Source organism: Ovis canadensis, chromosome 19, assembly GCF_042477335.2.
Source record: "Ovis canadensis isolate MfBH-ARS-UI-01 breed Bighorn chromosome 19, ARS-UI_OviCan_v2, whole genome shotgun sequence".
In the NCBI taxonomy this organism is placed as follows: domain Eukaryota; kingdom Metazoa; phylum Chordata; class Mammalia; order Artiodactyla; family Bovidae; genus Ovis; species Ovis canadensis.
The window spans coordinates 39,617,075-39,636,867 of NC_091263.1; the positions used below are offsets into that span (position 1 = coordinate 39,617,075).

General features: G+C 34.7%; 1 protein-coding gene across 3 annotated transcripts in view; it reads right to left on the reverse strand.

Moving 5' to 3' along the window:
- Window positions 1–10,734: 10,734 nt before the first annotated feature.
- CNTN6 (contactin 6) overlaps window positions 10,735–19,793 on the reverse strand; it is a 174,108-nt gene continuing 165,049 nt past the window's right edge. For all 3 annotated transcript variants that reach the window (XM_069562587.1, XM_069562588.1, XM_069562586.1), the window contains 3 exons: window positions 12,692–12,804; window positions 11,752–11,920; window positions 10,735–10,896 (listed from right to left, as the gene is read on the reverse strand). In XM_069562587.1, coding sequence (XP_069418688.1) covers window positions 10,796–10,896; window positions 11,752–11,920; window positions 12,692–12,804 — 383 coding nt within the window. In that variant the 3' untranslated portion in view covers window positions 10,735–10,795. The remainder of the gene's footprint in view (window positions 10,897–11,751; window positions 11,921–12,691; window positions 12,805–19,793) is intronic.

Here is a 19,793-nt window from a genome sequence, read left to right on the forward strand (position 1 = left end):
TCTGTAGATGGCTTTGACCTTGGGCTGAAGGTTACCAACCTCATTAAAAATGCCAAACACGTTTTTAAAAAACTTCAAGTATTCAGAGATTTTGGCAACAAAGTAGGTTGAAACTTACATTGTCGCCAAAGCAGAACCTTAGAACCTATAATTTTGTGTGTGTTATTATCTGCCAACCAAAAATACTTGCCTGGCTACATATATAGAATTAATATTGCAGCATGACAAGATGAATACATTCCATTACAGTGTGTGGTTAAGTGCATGGGCTCTAGTTAATTTGGCCTCAGGGAAATAGTTACAACTTAGACCTTGGAATGATGCATAAGGCTTCTTCACACGTGGTGTTACTCCTGAACTTGACTCTACACTTTTGAGTTCAGTTCAGTTCAGTCGCTCAGTCGTGTCCAACTCTGCAACCCCATGAATTGCGACAAACTTAAGGTTCTTTTGTCTATTAAAAATCTTCTAGTAGAAGGATAAGAAGCTTTTGTGTAACTCCATGGTATTTTCTATGAAGTTTGCCCTTAAAATTTTATTTTAGAATAATGGTAAAAAAAATAAAATATTTTATATGCAGTAAGAGGAATAAACCTATCTAGGAAAAAACCTACCTAAGGAGACAAAAGAACTGTATTACAGAAAATTATAAGACACTGATGAAAGAAATCAAAGACAACATAAACAGATGGAGAGATATTCCATGTTCTTGAGTAGGAAGAATCAAAACTGTGAAAATGACTATACTACCAAATGCAATCTACAGATTCAATGTGATACCTATCAAATTACCAATGGCATTTTTCACAAAGCTAGATAAAAAATTTCACAATTCATATGGAAACACAAAAGACCCCAAATAGCCAAAGCAGCCTTGAGAAAGAACAATGGAGCTTGAGGACTCAACTGACTTCAGATTATATAACAAAGCTACAGTCATCAAGACAGCATGGTACTGGCACAAAAACAGAAATATAGACTAAAGGAACATGATAGAAAGCCCAGAAATAAACTCATGGATGAGGTACCTATGGGTAGCTTATTTTGACAAAGGAGGCAAGAATATACAATGGGGCAAAGACAGCTTCTTCAATAAATGATGCTGGAAAAACTGGACAGCTACATGTAAAAGAATGATATTAGAACACTTCCTAACACCTTACATAGAGATAAACTCAAAATGGATTAAAGACCTAAATGTAAGGCCAGAAACTATAAAACTCTTAGAGCAAAACATAAGCAGAACACTCGATGATATAAATTAAAGCAAGATTTTTTATGACCCATCTCCTAGAGTAATGGAAATAAAAACAAAAGTAAACAAGTGGGACTTGATTAAACTTAAAAAGCTTTTGCACAGCAAATGAAACTATAAGCAATGTGAAAAGATAACCCTCAGAATAGGAGAAAATAATATCAAATGAAACAACTGACAAAGGATTAATTTCTGAAATATACAAACTGCTCATACAATGTAATACAGAAAAACAAACAACCCAATCAAAAAGTGGGGGAAAGACCTAAACAGACATTTATCCAAAGAAGGCATACAGATCGCTAACAAACACGTGAAAAGATGCTTAATATTGTTCATTATTAGAGAAATGCAAATCAAAACTACAATGAGATATCACCTCACACCAGTCAGAACGGCCCTCATGAAAAAGTCTGTAGATAATAAATGCTGAAGAGGGTGTGGAGAAAAGGGAATGCTCTTGCACTGTTGGTGAGAATGTAAATCTATATAGCCACTATAAAAGATGGTATGAAGATTCCTTAAAAAAACTAAGAATAAAACCACCATATGACCCAGCAATCCCACTCCTAGGCATACACTTTGAGGAAACCAAAATTGAAAAGGACATGTACCCCGATGTTCACTGAAGCACTATTTACAATAGCTAGAACATGGAAGCAAACTATTTGTCCTTCTCAGATGAATGGATAAAGAAGTGTGGTACATATATACAATAGAATATTACTCAGCCATAAAAAGGGACACATTTGAATCAGTTCTAATGAGGTGGATGAACCTAGAGCATATTATACAGAATGAAGTGAGTCAGAAAGAGAAAGAGAAATGTTGTATATTAATGCATATATATGGAATCTAGAAAGATGATATTGAAAAATTTATTTGTAGGGCAGCAATGGAGAAACAGACATAGAGAACAGACTTATGAACACAGGAGAGAGAGGAGGATAGGGTGAAATGTATGGAGAGAATAACATGGAAGCTTACACTACCATATGTAAAATAGATAGCCAACAGGAATTTGCTGTATGTCTCAGGGAACTCAAACAGGGGCTCTATATCAACCTAAAGGGGTGGGATGGGGAGAGAATGGGAGGGAGGTTCAAGAGGAAGGGGACATATGTATACTTCTGGTCGATTCATGTTCACAGAAAACAAAATTCTGTAAAGCAATTATCCTTCAAATAAAAAATAAATAAATTTTTTAAAAATTAAAATATTTTTATAGAGTCAGAGCTGCATCAGTTACACATCTTGCCAAATCATACTAATTTAACACAGAGGGCTTACTGAAAGAAGACATTCTCAAAGTAAACTTTTCCACTTTTTTAGAAGTGGTGATCTGAGTCTATTGAGCAATCTATGTTCAATTTATACACAATTTATACTCAAATGTATGCTTCCTTTTGATTGTTTATTCATTCAGAAACTTTTTTGAAAAAAGTAACTACTGGAGTTTAGACATTTCCCTTGGCATGCTGGTTGTAAGAGGAATAAAAAGATAACATCCAACATTTTGGGGACTCATTTTCTTGGGCAGAGAAATAAATAATATAATTTGGTATAATATAATGTAATATAATATATACTTACCATATAGTATAGTTGGCCTTCCCTATCTGTAAGTTCCACAGCTGTGGGTGTGTGTGCCATATGTGTTCATTTGCTCAGTCATGTCCAATTCTTTGCAACACCACAGACTGTAGCCCACCAGGCTCCTCTGTCCATGGAATTTTCCAGGCAAGAATACTGAAGTGGGTTGCCATTTCCTCCTCCAGGGGATCTTCCTGACCAGGGATTGAACCCACATCTCTTGCGTCTCCTGCATTGGCAGGTGGATTCTTTACCACTGCACCACCTGGGAAGCCCACATCCATTGGATATGGAGGGCCAGTTCTAAAGAACTTGAGTGTTTGTGGGTTTTGACATCCGAAGGGCATCCTAGAACCAAACAATCCTTCATTAATACTGAGAGATGACTCTACTATAATGTAACATAAAACATCACCCAATAACATCACCCAAGGTAACATGATGTAATGTAATAAAAACCATTATAAGTTTTCTGAGAAGAATATCAATTTCAAACACACAAATCCAGTATCTCAATTCTTATCAATAGATATTAAGTAATATTAATTTCTCCCCTGTCTATTGGCAATGGCTTGTAGGTTCTTCAAATTGTCTTAACTAGTTACAACTCACTTCTGCACACATCTAACTAGAAATGATAAATGAGTTCAAACATTTCTGAAAATAACTTGAGTGATGTCCATTTATTTAAGAGATTTTTTAAAGAAACTTCTAAGGGCTGTACTCCCTTGAGAATTTAAAAGGATAAAAATAGCTTTGTATGAGTTTGCAAGTCTAAAGATAATAATTTAGGATGACAGCACTTTCACTTTTAAATAGATAAGGAAAATGATCTGATTGAGAAAGCCAGTAATATATTCAATTATTCTTTGCTGTCAATAAAAATAGGCTGGAATTTATCTGATCAGAGTTGGTTTAAGAGATTTTATAATTACTGCACTTAAAGGTAACTATGTTTAGTTAAAAATTACTGTGTTTAGCTATGTTTAACTATGTTTAGTTAAAAATTACTGTGTACCCTTTTAACAAGAAGAAGAAAAGAAGAAAAAAAAAAAGAACTTTGGAAATTTTTTTTTTCTTCTTGGACTCTGTACCATCAAGAAAATTTTAAGAAATTAAAGTATCAATAAAATATGTTTAAGTAAAAAAAAAGTAACAAAAATCGGCCTCACCCATTATTGTTGCTATCAGAAGCCCTGGAGAATATACTTGAAGTTTATTATGAGTAAATATCAGGAACAGATTCTCTTGTTATGACATTCACTTCACAAGCTGGCAACTCAATCACAAATAGATGTAGATTACATTATGTTTGAAATAAAATTACCTTGTCCATGCAGGCTATTGGGCTTCCCATATCGCTCAGTTGGTAAAGAATCCGTCTGCAACGTAGGAGACCCCGGTTTGATCCCTGGGTCGGGAAGATCGGCTGGAGAAGGGATAGTCTACCCACTCCAGTATTCTTGTGTTCCCCTTGTGGCTCAGCTGGTAAAGACTCTGCCTACAGTGTGAGAGACCTGGGTTTGATCCCTGGGTTGGGAAGGTCCTCTGGAGAAGGGAAAGGCTACCCACTCTAGTATACCAGCCTGGAGAATTCACAAAGAGTTGGCCGTGACAGAGCAATTTTCACTTTCACTTTTCATGCAGGCTATTATGAATGCACCTAAAATTTAAGTATTACCTTTCATATTTCTGAATTGCTGTTTTCCCCCAGGCATGGATCTGGACTGAGTCACTAATGCATTTTCAAAGTGTCATTGCAAAAAGTCATTATATTTCTTGGAAAAAAATATCTTAAACCAATTATTAGAACTTATGAAGTGCTGTTATTTTCAAAGTCATTTAGGAACATTAGTTAATCAGAGTCCAGGACAGATATCTAACAAATATAGCATTTAGTTCCAGGAATAACATGACAAACTTGCAAAGATTTGAGCTTAGCATACCGCCTAGTCTTTGACAGGGATGGGGAGCAAAACACTTTATTACATCAAGACTTATTTTCTCTCTCATTGAGCTCCAACTTACTACTTTTATTTAGAGTCATCACATTTACTTCTCTTCTGAATTTACCTTGAACAAGATATATATCTCCCAAGATATGCGTTACCAGACTAAAAACTACATTTTGAAAAATAGGAAAGCAAGCTGACATTTCTGATATGTTCTCAAAAACTACTATATTCCAAATATTTTACTTTATTATACTTCTATCAAGAGTATGTTATTTACCCGCAAAAATCTGGAGTTCAGTTTAGCATATTATTTTAGTCAGACTTACACAAGAAAAACACTTATTTTCCTGAGGAAACTAAGAAAAAACAAATCTCCCTGACAGTTGGCTGTTTATTCAGTCCAGAAAGCAAGCTACATGTTTCAGGCATCATTCATTCTCTCTGTCGAGGATGATACCAAGAACTATGAAGTACAAAACAATTAAAAATAATGAGGGAAACAACTTTGCCTTTCAGTAAAAATTATGTTCCTGTTTCAAGACATTAGAGAAATAGCTACTATTTATAATTTCATAAAGAAAATGAATTTTAGTATGGAAAATTAGAAACATATAGTCAACAAGTGTTAAGACAACAAAACAATACAGGATTTTGATTTTTTTTGTTAATTCTTTCAATAACTTGTTTTAAAAGGCTCACCAGATTTCCTAGACCTGTAATTGCACTTATATATATATATAAACAATAATTCCATAGAACTCAGAACATTGATGTTCAAGGAATACAGATGAAGATCTTGGCACACAATGTTTGGTCAATGGACCAAGTTAAACTTCATTTTATGGTAGTGAGATAAAAGAAATATAAATATTTTTTAAAGATATAAAGAACACTCATGATTTTCAGGTTTTTATTTTCTCAAAACATGTCTTAAATAACAATAATAATGAATTCATTCATATAAAGTAAACTACTCCTGTGCCAAATAAGATATTTTGAAATCAAACACATAAAGCAAACTAGTATTCATACTCAACTTCATTTCATAAGAGTGAATCTTTCATCACAAAATGCCAAAAACATAATAATCTCCCACATATTTCATAGATTCAGTTCAGATCAGTTCAGTCGCTCAGTCTTGTCTGACTCTTTGCAACCCCATGGACTGCAGCACACCAGGCTTCCCTGTCCATCACCAACTCGCAGAGCTTACTCAAATTAATGTCCTTTGAGTTGGCGATGCCATCCAACCATCTCATCCTCTGTCATCCCCTTCTCCTCCCACCTTCTATCTTTCCCAGCATCAGGGTCATTTCCAATGAGTCAGTTCTTCACATCAGGTAGCCAAAGTATTGAAGTTTCAGCTTCAGCATCAGCCCTTCCAATGAATATTCAAGACTGATTTCCTTTAGGATGGACTGGTTGGATCTCCTTGCAGTCCAAGGGACTCTCAAGAGTCTTCTCCGATATCACAGTTCAAAAGCATCAATTCTTTGGCGCTCAACTTTCTTCACAGTCCAACTTTCACATCCATACATGATTACTGGAAAAACCGTAGCTTTGACTAGATAGACCTTTGTTGGCAAAGCAATGTCTCTTCTTTTTAATATGCTGCTAGGTTGGTCATAGCTTTTCTTCCAAGGAACAAGCATCTTTTAATTTCATGGCTGCAGTCACCATCTGCAGTGATTTTGGAGCCTCAAAAAATAAAGTCTTTCACAGTTTCCATTGTTTCTCTATCTATATGCCATTAAAATCTCACTACACTATCTGAATTTTTCCTTTTAAGTTAAAGCTATATCATAGTTTTAATGAAGTTGAGCCAGAAGTGTTTTTTTTTAATTTTTTAAAGTTTATTGTCCTTTAGTTAGAAAATTGAAGTATATTTGATTTACAATATAGTGTTAATTTCTGCTGTTAAGTGACTCAGTTATACATATACTGATATATACATTCTTTCTTGAAACACTGTTTCTATAATGATTTATCATAGGGTACTGACCATAGTGTTCTGTGCTTTTCAGTAGGACATTGTTGTTTACCCATTCTGTATATAAACCCTTACTTCTAGCAACCCCAAACTTTCATTCCATCTCTCCATCAACCCCGTCTCCCTTGGCAACCACCATTTGTTCTCTATGTCCATGATTCTTTTTCTGTTTCATAGACAAGGTTCACTTGTGTCATATTTTAGATTCAACATAAGTTGTTGTTCAGTCACTAAGTTGTGTACAACTCTTTGTGACTCCATGGTCTGAAGCACACCAGGCTCTCTATCTTCCATGTCTTCTGAAATTTGTTTAAATTCATATCAGTTGAGTTGGTGATGATATCAAATGGTATTTTTTCTTTATCTTTCTGTCTTACCTTCACTTAGTATGATAACCTCTAGTTGCATCCAGGTTGCTGAAAATTTCATTATTTCATTATTTTTTTTATGGTTGTAATATTCCATTGTACAACAGTTTATCCATTCACCTATCAATGGACATTTGGGTTGTTTGCATGTCTTGACATTGTAAATAGTGCTGCTATGAACATAGGGGTACATGTATCTTTTTGTATTAAAGTTTTGTTAGGTTATATGCCCAGGAGTAAGATTGCTGGATAATATAGTAATTCTATTTTTAGTTTTCTGAGGCACCTCCATACTGTTCCCCACAGTGGCTGTATCAATATACATTCCCACCAGCAGTGTAAGAGTCCCTTTTTTCCACATCAACTCCAGCACTTGTTTTTATAGACTTTTTAATGATGGCCATTCTGATCAGTGTGAGGTGGTAGCATATTGTAGTTTTGATTTGCATTTCCCTAATAAAAACTGATGTTGAGCATCTTTTCATGTTCTTATTAGCCATCTATATTTCTTCTTTGGAGAAATGTCTAGGTTTTCTGCCCATGTTTCCATCGGGTTATTTGTTGTTCATGAGTTGTATGAGTTGTTTGTATATTCTGGAAATTGAGTCCTTGTCAGTCATGTAGTTTGTAATTTTTTTTTCCTATTCTCTAGGTTGTCTTTTCATTTTGTTTATGGTTTCCTTTGCTATTCAAAAGCTTGTAAGTTTGCCTACATCAAGATGGACCAGAACTTCTAAGGGTTCTTTGGTCTTTGGAAAAATATTCAATTTATCCATTATTTTTGAAAAGTCCAATTAAGAAAGCTCAACACCATTTTTAGGCTAATGAAAATATGAGGGAGGGGAAACGTGCAAAGCGTTGCAGCATGTTGTGTGGGTTATGGCTGTTAAAACCTGTTTTGTACTAAAAATGATACCACTCTGCAGCTTGATATAGAATTATAGGGTTTTAAAGTAACTTGGAGATCATGCAATCCCAATATCTCATTTTACAGATGAATAAAATGAGGATGGTGTCTCCATAAATTCATTTCCAAAGTTTTGGGGGTTAGAAATGAATTATTTAAAATAATTAAAAATGGTACTGTGATGGTTAATTTTATGTGTCAATGTGACTGGGCCAGAAGGTGCCCAAATAATCTTTGTGTATTTGTGAGGGTGTTTCTGCATTTGAATCTGTAGATTGAGTGAAGCGGGTAACCTTTTTCAATTTGGAAAAGTCTCATCCAATTCATTAAAAGTAGAAAAGAAATAGAAAAAATTAAGAAAGTATGGAAATAACTTACCACGTTCATTACAGTGTATAGCAAAAAGTAAGAAAGTAGAAGTATAGAAATGATATACCCTGTTCACAACAGTGTATAACAGTACACGCAGTCAGTAAACGGAGTCATTGGAAATCCTTCCTAAATGTCAAAGGCACATGTGTATCACAAAGAATATTTTCCTTGAATGGACCGATGGAACCACAACTGGTTTCATTCTTTAACACAATTTTGTGTTGAGTAAGCGAATTACTCATTTTTCTTGAAGCTGCTTTAGATTTTGACATACATACAGATTGAATCTGTTTTCATAGTCTATTGAACACTTAAATTAGTAACTTATTTTGCTGGGGCTTTAGTTCATAGTAGCAGATGATAGCGGCTCTGTTTGTTAACAGCTTATAGTATTGCATGCAACATACTCAGCACTTGTGTACATTATGTCGTTTAACCCTCATAATAATATGGGGATGTTAAAAGATGTATCCAGCACCACTCCAAGAGTAGAGATTCAAATCAATCTAATCAAAACTTGCACTGTTTAACATTAATGCCAAATTATATTCTAAAAAATGTAGTATGGATAGATGAAAATATAAATGATATATTACATATTGAATAATACAAACATTTAATACTCCCATGATTATCAATTAAAATCCACCTGCAAATGTTTGTGTTGTTGATAAGAACTGACTTAGCTTTTGGATTCATACTCAAATGACCATGCATCTAGTTCTCTTAATCAGCAAAAATGAAAATCTCATAGTATATCTCATGCTCATTATGACTATATTTCAGTCTCTACTATGGGAGCCAGGACACAAATCTTATCTCTAACCAAGGTGAGAAAACCATTAAGACCATGTGCCATCACTGGTATGTGATCAATACAAATATGTGTTGTTCAGGCAGCTGTGACTGTGCCAAATGATATTTTCAGTTGCTTGTTTATTTTGTTCCATCAAAGCACAGTCAGATCTTAAGGTGCAGGAATAATAAGGTTCATTGATTTTACTGCATGCTTGACATACTCCAGCAAGGAGCACGTTCTCAACTGTGGAAAGTCACTGCCCATCTGCTGTTGATCGGGTATTTTAAGCAGTTCTAAAATATTTTGGAAATGAAAATGACAAAATCCAACTTCGGGGGTTGTGTGATTTGAGAGTTGTGAGGAGAGTTTATATATTTTCAGTGTAATTGAGATGTTGTACCATGTTAAGAAGGCAAAAAATAGTGTGTCCATTCCTCAGCTCCCCGGGACACCAAACCTAATTGACTGATAGCTAGAGCAGGCTGACAGCAGGACAAACCCCTCAAGGCTGTTTGTGAAGGAAATAGATGACTGCTTAGAAAGGCAGAGGTGTTCTCATTAACCTTTCCTCCTCCTACACTGCTGTCTCCAGACTGTACGATCCCAGGAATTGAGACCACTGAGTTTAACAGGTACATCAAGAGAAGAGTCAACCCGCAGGAATCTTTCTAAAGCTTGGACAGTATAAAATTATATTTATAGTTGCAGAAAACATTGGCAAAAAAAAATTGACCAATATGTCAAAAACTTAAGTAATTCTGTTTCTGGATTTATTTATCATATAAAAATAAGGCCACACACATTGCTAACAATTTGTAATAATTACCTGAGAACTGTTCATGCACCCTCTTCCTTGGGATAATTCAGAATTGATTTTAAAATTAAACTTTGCTGTGAGAAATTGCTTACTGGAGCCATTACATTATTTTTGTTGGCTACTTTTTCCCTACTTTAATTTTTCTTTGCCAGAAAGCATTTTTTCTGCCATTTTTATTACCAAAACTGATACAAAAGTGAGTTGCAAATAACATCAAGTATATAGTTATACTACTGGGTGCAAATATTTTTCTCCCAAGTTGATTCAGAGATAAAAGCACATCATGCTTTAAAATAGTTTACATTTTTAAAGAATCCCTAGTATAAACAAACAATTATATTTTATTTCCAAAATTAGGGTCAGATTTTAAGTTACTGAACTAAATTGCTTAGAGCATATAAAATATGGACATCTTAGCTATAGAAAATGCAATTTCTTTCATATTGACCATCACTATCAAGAGATTTATATATACTCTCCATAGAAGCCACAGCAGTGACAACTCCATGCATTAATTTGGCACCTTCTGAATGCGTAATCATGTGTGAACACTAAAATTCCAAAGTGTTTAAAATGTCTTTATTTAATGTACCATAGATATTTACAAGATTTTAATAATATACATTTTTTCTTTCCAAACAAGTCTGCTTTTGAATGTTACCTTGTCACAGGGACTTCTTTTTTTTTTTTTACAGAATAATTTGCTTTTTAAAAAATGAAATATTTATGGTTTTATTTATCATATAAGTGGCTGAATAGCAAAACAACAAAAAATTGTGATGACAACTGACAGGAAATGGATGCTAGGTTCTAAGACTGAAATGCCTCTGGAACTCAAACCTGCAAAATACAAAAATGAAACAAAATATATTGAGAAAAAGTAAAATCATTTGTTAGATTAATTCTTCATGAACCATATACATACTATTATTTCTCTTTTAATATCACATTTATTATACTTGTTTCACTTACATTGTGTTTAATTTTAGGAAGTGTTTTTAACCCTCTGATTTAGGATATCTGTTTTAAATATAAAAATAAAAAAGAAAAATGCCTTAAATTGGCCAAGCCTGACTAAAGGGAAGAATAGGATTGGCCAACATGTAGTGGCTGATGAGTTATACTCAGTCAAAGCTTCAAATAGATAAGTGAGTGATTCTTCTAAAGCAGAAATAATAAATTATTATTATATACTAAATCTGACTGATTGGTGTTACCTGCTTAGGACATCATGTTGAGAGGATTTGAAAGTACTAACTAAGCTCACTACAAATGCCATAATTGATGAGTGATGTCTGCAATGAAAATGGCAATGGAGATGTACCTACAAGTATTTACACTTGTTCTCCCTGCTCTGAGAAGCTTGCAGGTACCCATGGAAAAACTTTCCAGTTTTGTGCCAACAGGATAAATCATATACATACCAGTGACAGTTGTGAAGGTGTTGTTGTTGTTGTTTGAGTTTCAATGAGGAAACATAAAACTGCTTGTCATATGTAAGCATGTTGTAAATTTGAGGGATTAAATAAAATTGATTCATCACCTCTTGCTCACAATTGAAATATGGAAAAAATAGACCTTTTATGTTTTTCAACGAATATTTAAACAGAAATTGGAAAGATTCATAGAGCCCAGATTTCATGCTGGCAGCTGTCTTTATTCAAAATCCACAACAGCAATGGTGATGCAACTTACTTGACATTTTTGGAATCCTAATTTCCTCACTGCTGCTTCCATCCCCACCATCACTAACTGTTCTTATTTCAATCAAGTAGTCCTCTTCAAAGGGAACCAGAAGCTCAGCAGATGTGTTGTTTGTTTCCAAAATATGAGTTTTACTGTGTCTGTTTTGCCGGTACAGAATCTGAATAAAATGATAAATTGTGTTAAATGGACATGTAGCTTCTCGAAGGTGCAGAAACTCTCACAGAACACTAGCACTGTGAGCCTTATACCTGCTGTAGTCCTTGGATGGAAATATCTGGTCTACACTTTTTCTTTAAATTTTGTTGTTAAGAAAAAATGTTTCCTTTTTGGCCCATGCTTCTAAAATCAGTATAGATTTATCTCTATTAATTAAATAGCTTGAGGCCATTATCTCTGGAGCTTGCTATGGAAAGTTACTTTTTAGTTTGGACCCATTTCAGGTGTCTGGATACTCTATGCATTTGTCAGCAGATGATGTTCTTTACCGCTGATGGCAATGGTTTGTCTTGATATTTGATGATTGGATTGGATTTCTTTGTTGGATTTCTTTTATATTGCTGATAAATGATATCCTTCTGTTGCTTAAGTTCTAGAAATTCTACTTGAATATGCTTTTTGATCTCATTCTCATCTCACATTTTTAATATCTAAATACACAATCATATTTTTTGAATACAGGTGAGTCGCTTGAAGGAAAAAACGTTGCATACTGTAAAGATGTATTTGTTAATGCTTCATGACACATTACTGACCTTACAGTATAAAATTTACCATGAAGAACTTAAAAGCAGTAATGCTAAATATTTTCACAGCATTACAAAGATTCCTATATTTCCACATGCATAAAATTTATTTCCTATTTGGTTCTAACACTTATCATTACTTAGGCAGCTAAGTGATCTGTTTAAAGGAAAAATAGAATACTCACCTTGTAGCCTAACACTTCAGACTCATTTTCCATAGTTTTTACATGCTCCCAGTTTAGGCATAACTTAGAGTTTGTCAACTTCCAGGCAATGTTAGCTGGTGGTTGGCTTGGAGCTTTAAAAAGATAATCAAAGATACAAATGAATATTAATTAGCTCATGGTTACTGTATGACCCGACAACACAAAAAGGAAAAATAGTCCTGGATAATTAGCATAAAAGGAGGTAAAACGTTTTCAGTGTCGTTTCAAATATCTTATTAATTCTAATCAGAGGAAGTAAATTCATTCAAATTCCGGTCATTTGGAAATGTTTTTGTGACAAACATGAATTAATAATGGTATGCTGCATTTCCAGTATTAATTTAGTAATCATTTCTGTTGAATTTGTTTACTTTACTATATGTAAATAGATGGAGGGCTCCTTTATCTAACGTTTAATTTGCCCATCAATCAATGAGCCTCTCAGACAAACTCAGGTTGCAAACTTTTTACATATATCAATACAGAGGTGTACATTCCTAGTAGTCTTTTACTTTTAATCTTGTATTAATTAGGACTCATTGACTATAAATAACACAACGAACTCAAGTTGTTTTAAACAAAATATTAGCAATAACCCCAAGCATCCTGCACCCTGCATCGAACCTAGACTGGCGATTCGTTTGGATTGTGAAGGATATAGGGGACTCTTGGAATTCATGGCAGAATGCAACAGAACCTCAGAGGAACAAAAAGTGTCTGAAAGCCAAGAAGTTCCTCTCTCTACCTCTCACAGTAGTGTTTGCTGCATGCTAATCTTGCCATCGACCACCTCTTTGTTCTGTCAGTATATGCAGCAGAAATCAAGACTGCCTAACTCATCTGAGATTTGAAACCTCCCTTGTTGAGAGATAGTCCAAGCTAGAATGTCCAGGTAAAAGCTAATGATTGGCTTAATTTGGCCATATTCTATTTTACCCTAATCCATTGTGGCTAGACAGTGAGAAAGACATATGACTCTCAACACAGATAGAGCTAGTAGGAACCATGAAGAGGGAAAGTGATTACAAACTGAGTGATCATTCCAAAAGGTGTCTACCCTGAATCCAAACTGTGGTTTTAGTTCCCTGAGATTAATGTTTTCTGAGAGAAAGAAGGTGTGAAGTTCAAGAAGACATATTTAGAATTAGCCTTCTAAAGTAATGGATCTCATCCAACTGGAAGATTTTACATACAAGAAAACTAGAGTCCAGGTTGAAAGTCTGCTTCTTCAAAACCATACAGATAATGAGTGCTTAAGCCCAGTCAGTATCCTGGTTTCTTGTTTTTTTTTTTTTCTTCTGCATGACAACCTACTGCTTCTCAAAGATTTTAGTCCACGTGATTATTTTTGAGATTTAAGAAACTGAAGAGATGAAAAATAATTCAGCTGGATAGCAGAGCAAAGATAAAACTACCCAGAAAGATGTTTTTGGCATCTTACTTGAATTTGTGAGGCTGAATGAGCATAATATTTAACTCATTATAACACTGATAGAAATAATTCCTTTGGAGTTTTAACTCAATGGCTATTTAGTGTCTTATGTGCCATTGGAAGAATTACAGGGTGTCACCCAACATTGCCTTATGATATATCTACTTGCCTTCTCTAAGCCCATGGGATGTCATACACCTAGTCACTTATACCTCAACTGGCACATAGTAGAGAGATAAACGTTTCACCCATGCTCCCATGGGCTTAGTCCATATATTTTATTATGAATTTATCTCACTGAATTACAGTTATTCATGCTTTGTGTTTCTTTAAATTTACTGAGAATGCATTTCCAGCCTCTAGCATAGTGCTTGGCATGTAGGCAGAGGCATATATATCATATATGTTGAATAAGTGACTGTGTAATAGATGGCTAAAGAAAAACTACTCAGGGTCCAGTGTGATTTTCTCAGATCATGTAGATAATGCACTGGACTGTGAGCAGACCCATAGGTGATACAATGTGGCAAATCTGTTCATTATGCTGTCCTACAATTGAGGCTAATTGACATGGTCAAACCTACAGAAATCCATATGAATTTATAAAATGGACATTCCAGGCGAATAAACCATGTCCTAGTACATTTCTTGACAATATAAACCAAATAATAATTAAAAGCCTGAGAGTTTTGCATGTAGTAAGAATTCAGTGAAGAAGAACTAAAGAGCCTCTTGAGAAGGTGAAAGAGGAGAGTGAAAAGTTGGCTTAAAGCTCAACATTCAGAAAACAAAGATCATGGCATCCGGTCCATCACTTCACAACAAATAGATGGAGAAACAGTGAAAACAGTGGCAGACTTTATTTTTCTGGGCTCCAAAATGACTGCAAATGGTGACTGCAGCCATGAAATAAAAAGATGCTTACTCTTTGAAAGAAAAGTTATGACCAACCTAGACAGCATATTAAAAAGCAGAGACATTACTTCGCCAACAAAGGTCCATCTAGTCAAGGCTATGGTTTTTCCAGTAGTCATGTTTGGATGTGATTGTTGGGCTATAAAGAAAGCTGAGGGCTGAAGAATTAATGCTTTTGAACTGTGGTGTTGGAGAAGACTCTTGAGTCTCTTGTACTGCAAAGGAGATCCAACCAGTCCATCCTAAAGGAAATCAGTCCTGAATGTTCATTGGAAGGACTGATGTTGAAGCTGAAACCAATACTTTGGCCACCTGATACAAAGAGCTGACTCATTTGAAAAGACCCTGATGCTGGAAAAGATTGAGGGCAGGAGGAGAAGGAGACGACAGAGGATGAGATGGTTGGATGGCATCACTGACTCAATGGACATGAGTTTGAGTAAGCTCTGGGAGTTGGCAATGGACAGGGAGGCCTGGCATGCTTCAGTGCTTGGGGTCGTAAAGAGTCGGACATGACTGAGCAACTGAACTGAACTGATGACAATGATTATAGTTTTAAACTGTTTTCCATCAACTTAATTCAAAGTGCCCTTTCTAGTCTTTCTCAATTATGAAAGAGAGAATATAAAAATTCTCACAAGATACCACAATTTTAATATCTAATATACTCTTTGGCACATTTCTTTTATCTCTGGTCTTTAAAACAAAGTATTAACCTTAACAGCTTCATATAATCAATACAGCAAAAATAAAAATTCACATCTTTGATATCACTGGCAGTAACAGATTCTGAAGGTGTTATCTATTGCTATGCCTTTTCTATTTTGTTTGCATGTTTAGATAAAAAGTACTCCTTTTATACTATGAATCTATTGATGATGCTTCAGATTGAGAGAAAGAAGAAATGACTTCTACTAAGTATATGGTAGTGATTGTGTCTCTGAGATTGGGATATTTGCATTTGTTTCCTCATCTACCATAACAGAAGTAAGGCATTCCATGGACATAAAATGAGAAACATTATATCAGGAATGAATTCATGGAACGAATGGCTAATTGTGTGGGTTATTGGGAATGCTTTGCCCTTCATGTTATCTGGAAGGTGTAAAGAATTGGACTTCGAAGTCAGAGAAACCTGAATCTGTACAGTTTCTTCCAAGAGGCCTGGTTCCCCAATTTTGGAATGAGACTAATATATCCTAGTTTATAAGACTTTTAGCTTCCATGAAATAAAATGAGTGGTACATAATAAATTGCTCAGTAATTGTTAACACTCTTTCCTATTAGTATCAATTCTTCACTGTGGTATTATGACATAGTCAGTTTTTCAATGGTGTTCAATATGGATTGTTTTCTAATAACACAATTCCAAAGTTTGCAAATGATTCGTTTCTTAAATATAATTAGTATTTTCAAGATTTCCCCTTCATAATTTTCTTCTTCCTTCAGTTTTTTATGTACTTTTTGAAAAGCAGAAAAAATTGGGAAGTCTCAGCTAGTTATCTGGAAAGTTCTCATAGTCCAGAACTTTTCTTATTTTGTCCTTGGGTGTGACTTCTATGTTGGGAGTTGGGGAAAAAGTTTGTTATTTCTAAAAGATACTTCAGAAGGCCTTTAACAATTCTGGTTTCATGAGTTTGTTGCATTTACCTAAACTGGACTGTAGATATCTATGACAAAATCGAAATTTCTATCACCTTGAAAAACCAAAATACTGTCACATGGATAACATAAAACACATGCCATGTATGTTTATACCTAGTTGGTCACTGGTAAACTCAACAGCAAATGTTTTCCCAATCTTTTGAAAGAATTTTGCAGGCAATTTCCAAAGACTAAATTATTTTCTATTAATCAAATGACAGAGCAACATTAAACTAGCCCTCTGCAGCTCTAATGGCTTCCCTGTGATCAATTTTTCTGTATATGGCATTTATATTCAACTGTAGTTCACACTGTGAACTCAATTAAAAAACAACTTCTTATGTTACACTTCTAAGTAACAGCATGGGGTTGACATTTGGGAGAGAGAGAAAGAACATAAGTGCAAGATGAAATAAAAGCTTAATGCTTCCTTTATGTCTAAATATGGATTGATTGCATTATTTACAACAAGAAAAATTCAGTACAGAGTGCTAGTCAGTCAACATCAGGGGCCAAATTGAAGCAAAATTTGCAAACACTTTCTGTTACTGGGTCTGAATACTTCTGTCTATATAAGCAGTGCTTTTCCTCTCCCCTTTCCTCTTGGAATTGATGTAAATATTTTTCTCCCTTTAGTTGTAAATCTAAATTTCTTTTAGTGATGTCTGTGTGAATCACAATATACCTGCAGTGGTCCTCAGTTGTCTTTTGGAAAGACATCATTTTCAGTAAGCTACAATACTTAATATCAGACCACTGATATTTACTTTAAAAATCCTATATTTAAATAAAAAAGAATTTTATTCAAAAGTCTATCATCATCACCAGCAACAATAATAACAAAGACTTCAGAAACTTTGTATATACTGTTCCTTCTATTTGGAGGTCTCTTTGTCCACTAGGTCTCTTAATTTTTTTTTTTATGTTATGTATATCTCAGCCTCTTAATTTCTTCATAGTAACTTTTCATAATTTATGATTATTTCACTTTTTCTTATTTTAATTTGCCTCCTGACTAAAGAAAAATTGCCTGAAGGCATATATCCTTTCTGTTTTAATCTCCATTAGTCACCTAACCCTGTTCATGGCTCATGGGAGGCACTGCTTTCTTGAGTGAAAAACTGATTCATCGTATTTCCAAAAATAAAAATACAAAGGCTCTGTTTTCTGTTTATCTGATCAAAATCGGCAAAGATTTTGTTGAATGCGAGCTCTGCTTTCTCACAGTTTACAGTGGATGACCAAATATAAGAGCGAAAATCTAGGCAGTGGCAGTATGAATGTGTGATGCATGTAGATTACTACTATTCAGGGTTAATTTTGGTGTCATCTAAAGGGCATGGAAAGTCAAGGTTAGACCCAGGGATGGCATTTAGAATCAGAGCTATCCTTGGTGTTTCATGAAAGCCGTTTCTCATATTTTCTTTGCATGTTCTTCCATGACTCTTGAAGAAAATTTCTGCAACAAATTTATGAAAAGAAGGAAACTAGAAAGTAGATGAACTTTCCTACTTTAAGAAATGCAAAGGAAGTGAAACCACCTCTCAAGAAGAAATATAATAATATATGTTACCACACATTGAGCTCTCACTGTATGGCTGCCTCTGGGTCACCTCGCTGTACATTATATCCTTTAGTTCTTAAAGAAAACTCTAGAGGAAAGTACAATCATCTCTGTTTTTCAGTTGAGAAAAGAGGTTCTGAGTCGTTAAGTAAATAGATTTCTCATGCAGTTCATGGCTGAGCTGAGACTCACATTCAGTTATTTCACTCTGAAGTCTTTTTCTAGTTCTTTCCAAAAGTATCTCACAATATGCCAAAGTTATGGAATCACTCAGAAAAAAAATGCAAACATATTAAAGAGGAAATTTATGGATCAGTAGAAAAGATATTTATTTGTCTGTTTATAGGCATGATGGGATCACTGCAAACTAAGAGCGTGCATAAAATCATATAATCAAATTTTAAATATTAGAAGATCAGTAAGTCCAGTGCTGCTGGATGAGGAATGGGAATGGAAAATAATTTGTGGACAGACTGAACAGACTGTGAAAGATCTTGTACACCTTTCTCTAGTCTTTGTTTTCTGAAATAGAGGAGACAATGAAATTTTAAAATTAAAAGAGGATGTGAGTCTGTTCCAGGAGGAAAAAATCTCAAGGCAGTTTGAGGTTTGGACTGAAGATTTGAGAGTCTGAAGAGAAGGAGACACTATTTAGATGGTTGGAGATGAACTCTACAAATTAGCACAATGTCCATGGGATCCAGAGATTCAGTGTCTATATTCATTATATGCCAGTCCAACAAATGCCAGAACAGAATCTTTCTAAGCATCTTTTTTTTTTTTGTATCTAGGAATTAATGTGCTTTAATAATTAAGATAAGTATACTGAATATTAATACTAGGCTTAGGACTTAAACGTGCTCAGTATTTTGTAACTGTGATTGGCAGAATCAGGGCCTCCCAAGCATGTCCAGGTTCTGATTCCTCAACCCTGTGGATATCTTACTTTATATGGAAAAGGGGATGTTGCACGTATAATTATGTTGAGGATGTTGACATGGAGCAATAACCCTGGATTCTCTGGGTGGGTTCAGTGTGATCAAAATGATGCTTATGAAGGAAAGAGCCAGGGTCAGAGGAAATGTGAAAGGCAGAAGTAGAAGGTCCGAGTCAGAGGGAGACTTGAAGATATCATGCTGTTGGCATTGAAGATAGAGGAAAGGGCCACAAGCCAAGTGGTATGTGTTGTCTCCAAAAGCCAGAAAATTCAAGGAAACAAGTACTTTTCTAGAGCTTCCAAAAGGAGCTCAGAAGCTTACCCAAAGCCTGTTTTCCAACCAATGAAACTCATTTTTTATTCAACCTTTAGAAGTACATAATAACAAATTTATATTTTTTTAAAACACTAGGTTGTGGTAATTTGAATAGCAACAATAGAAGACTAAAGTAGTTTCTGTGATAAAGAAAGTTGAAAGAATAAAATTAGGGATTTGATTGGTATTCAAATACAAAACGGAGTCTTGTAGAACCTTACTCTCAAGTCCTTGTTGGATATTTTGATAAAAGAGTTAATGCAAACAGTCTGG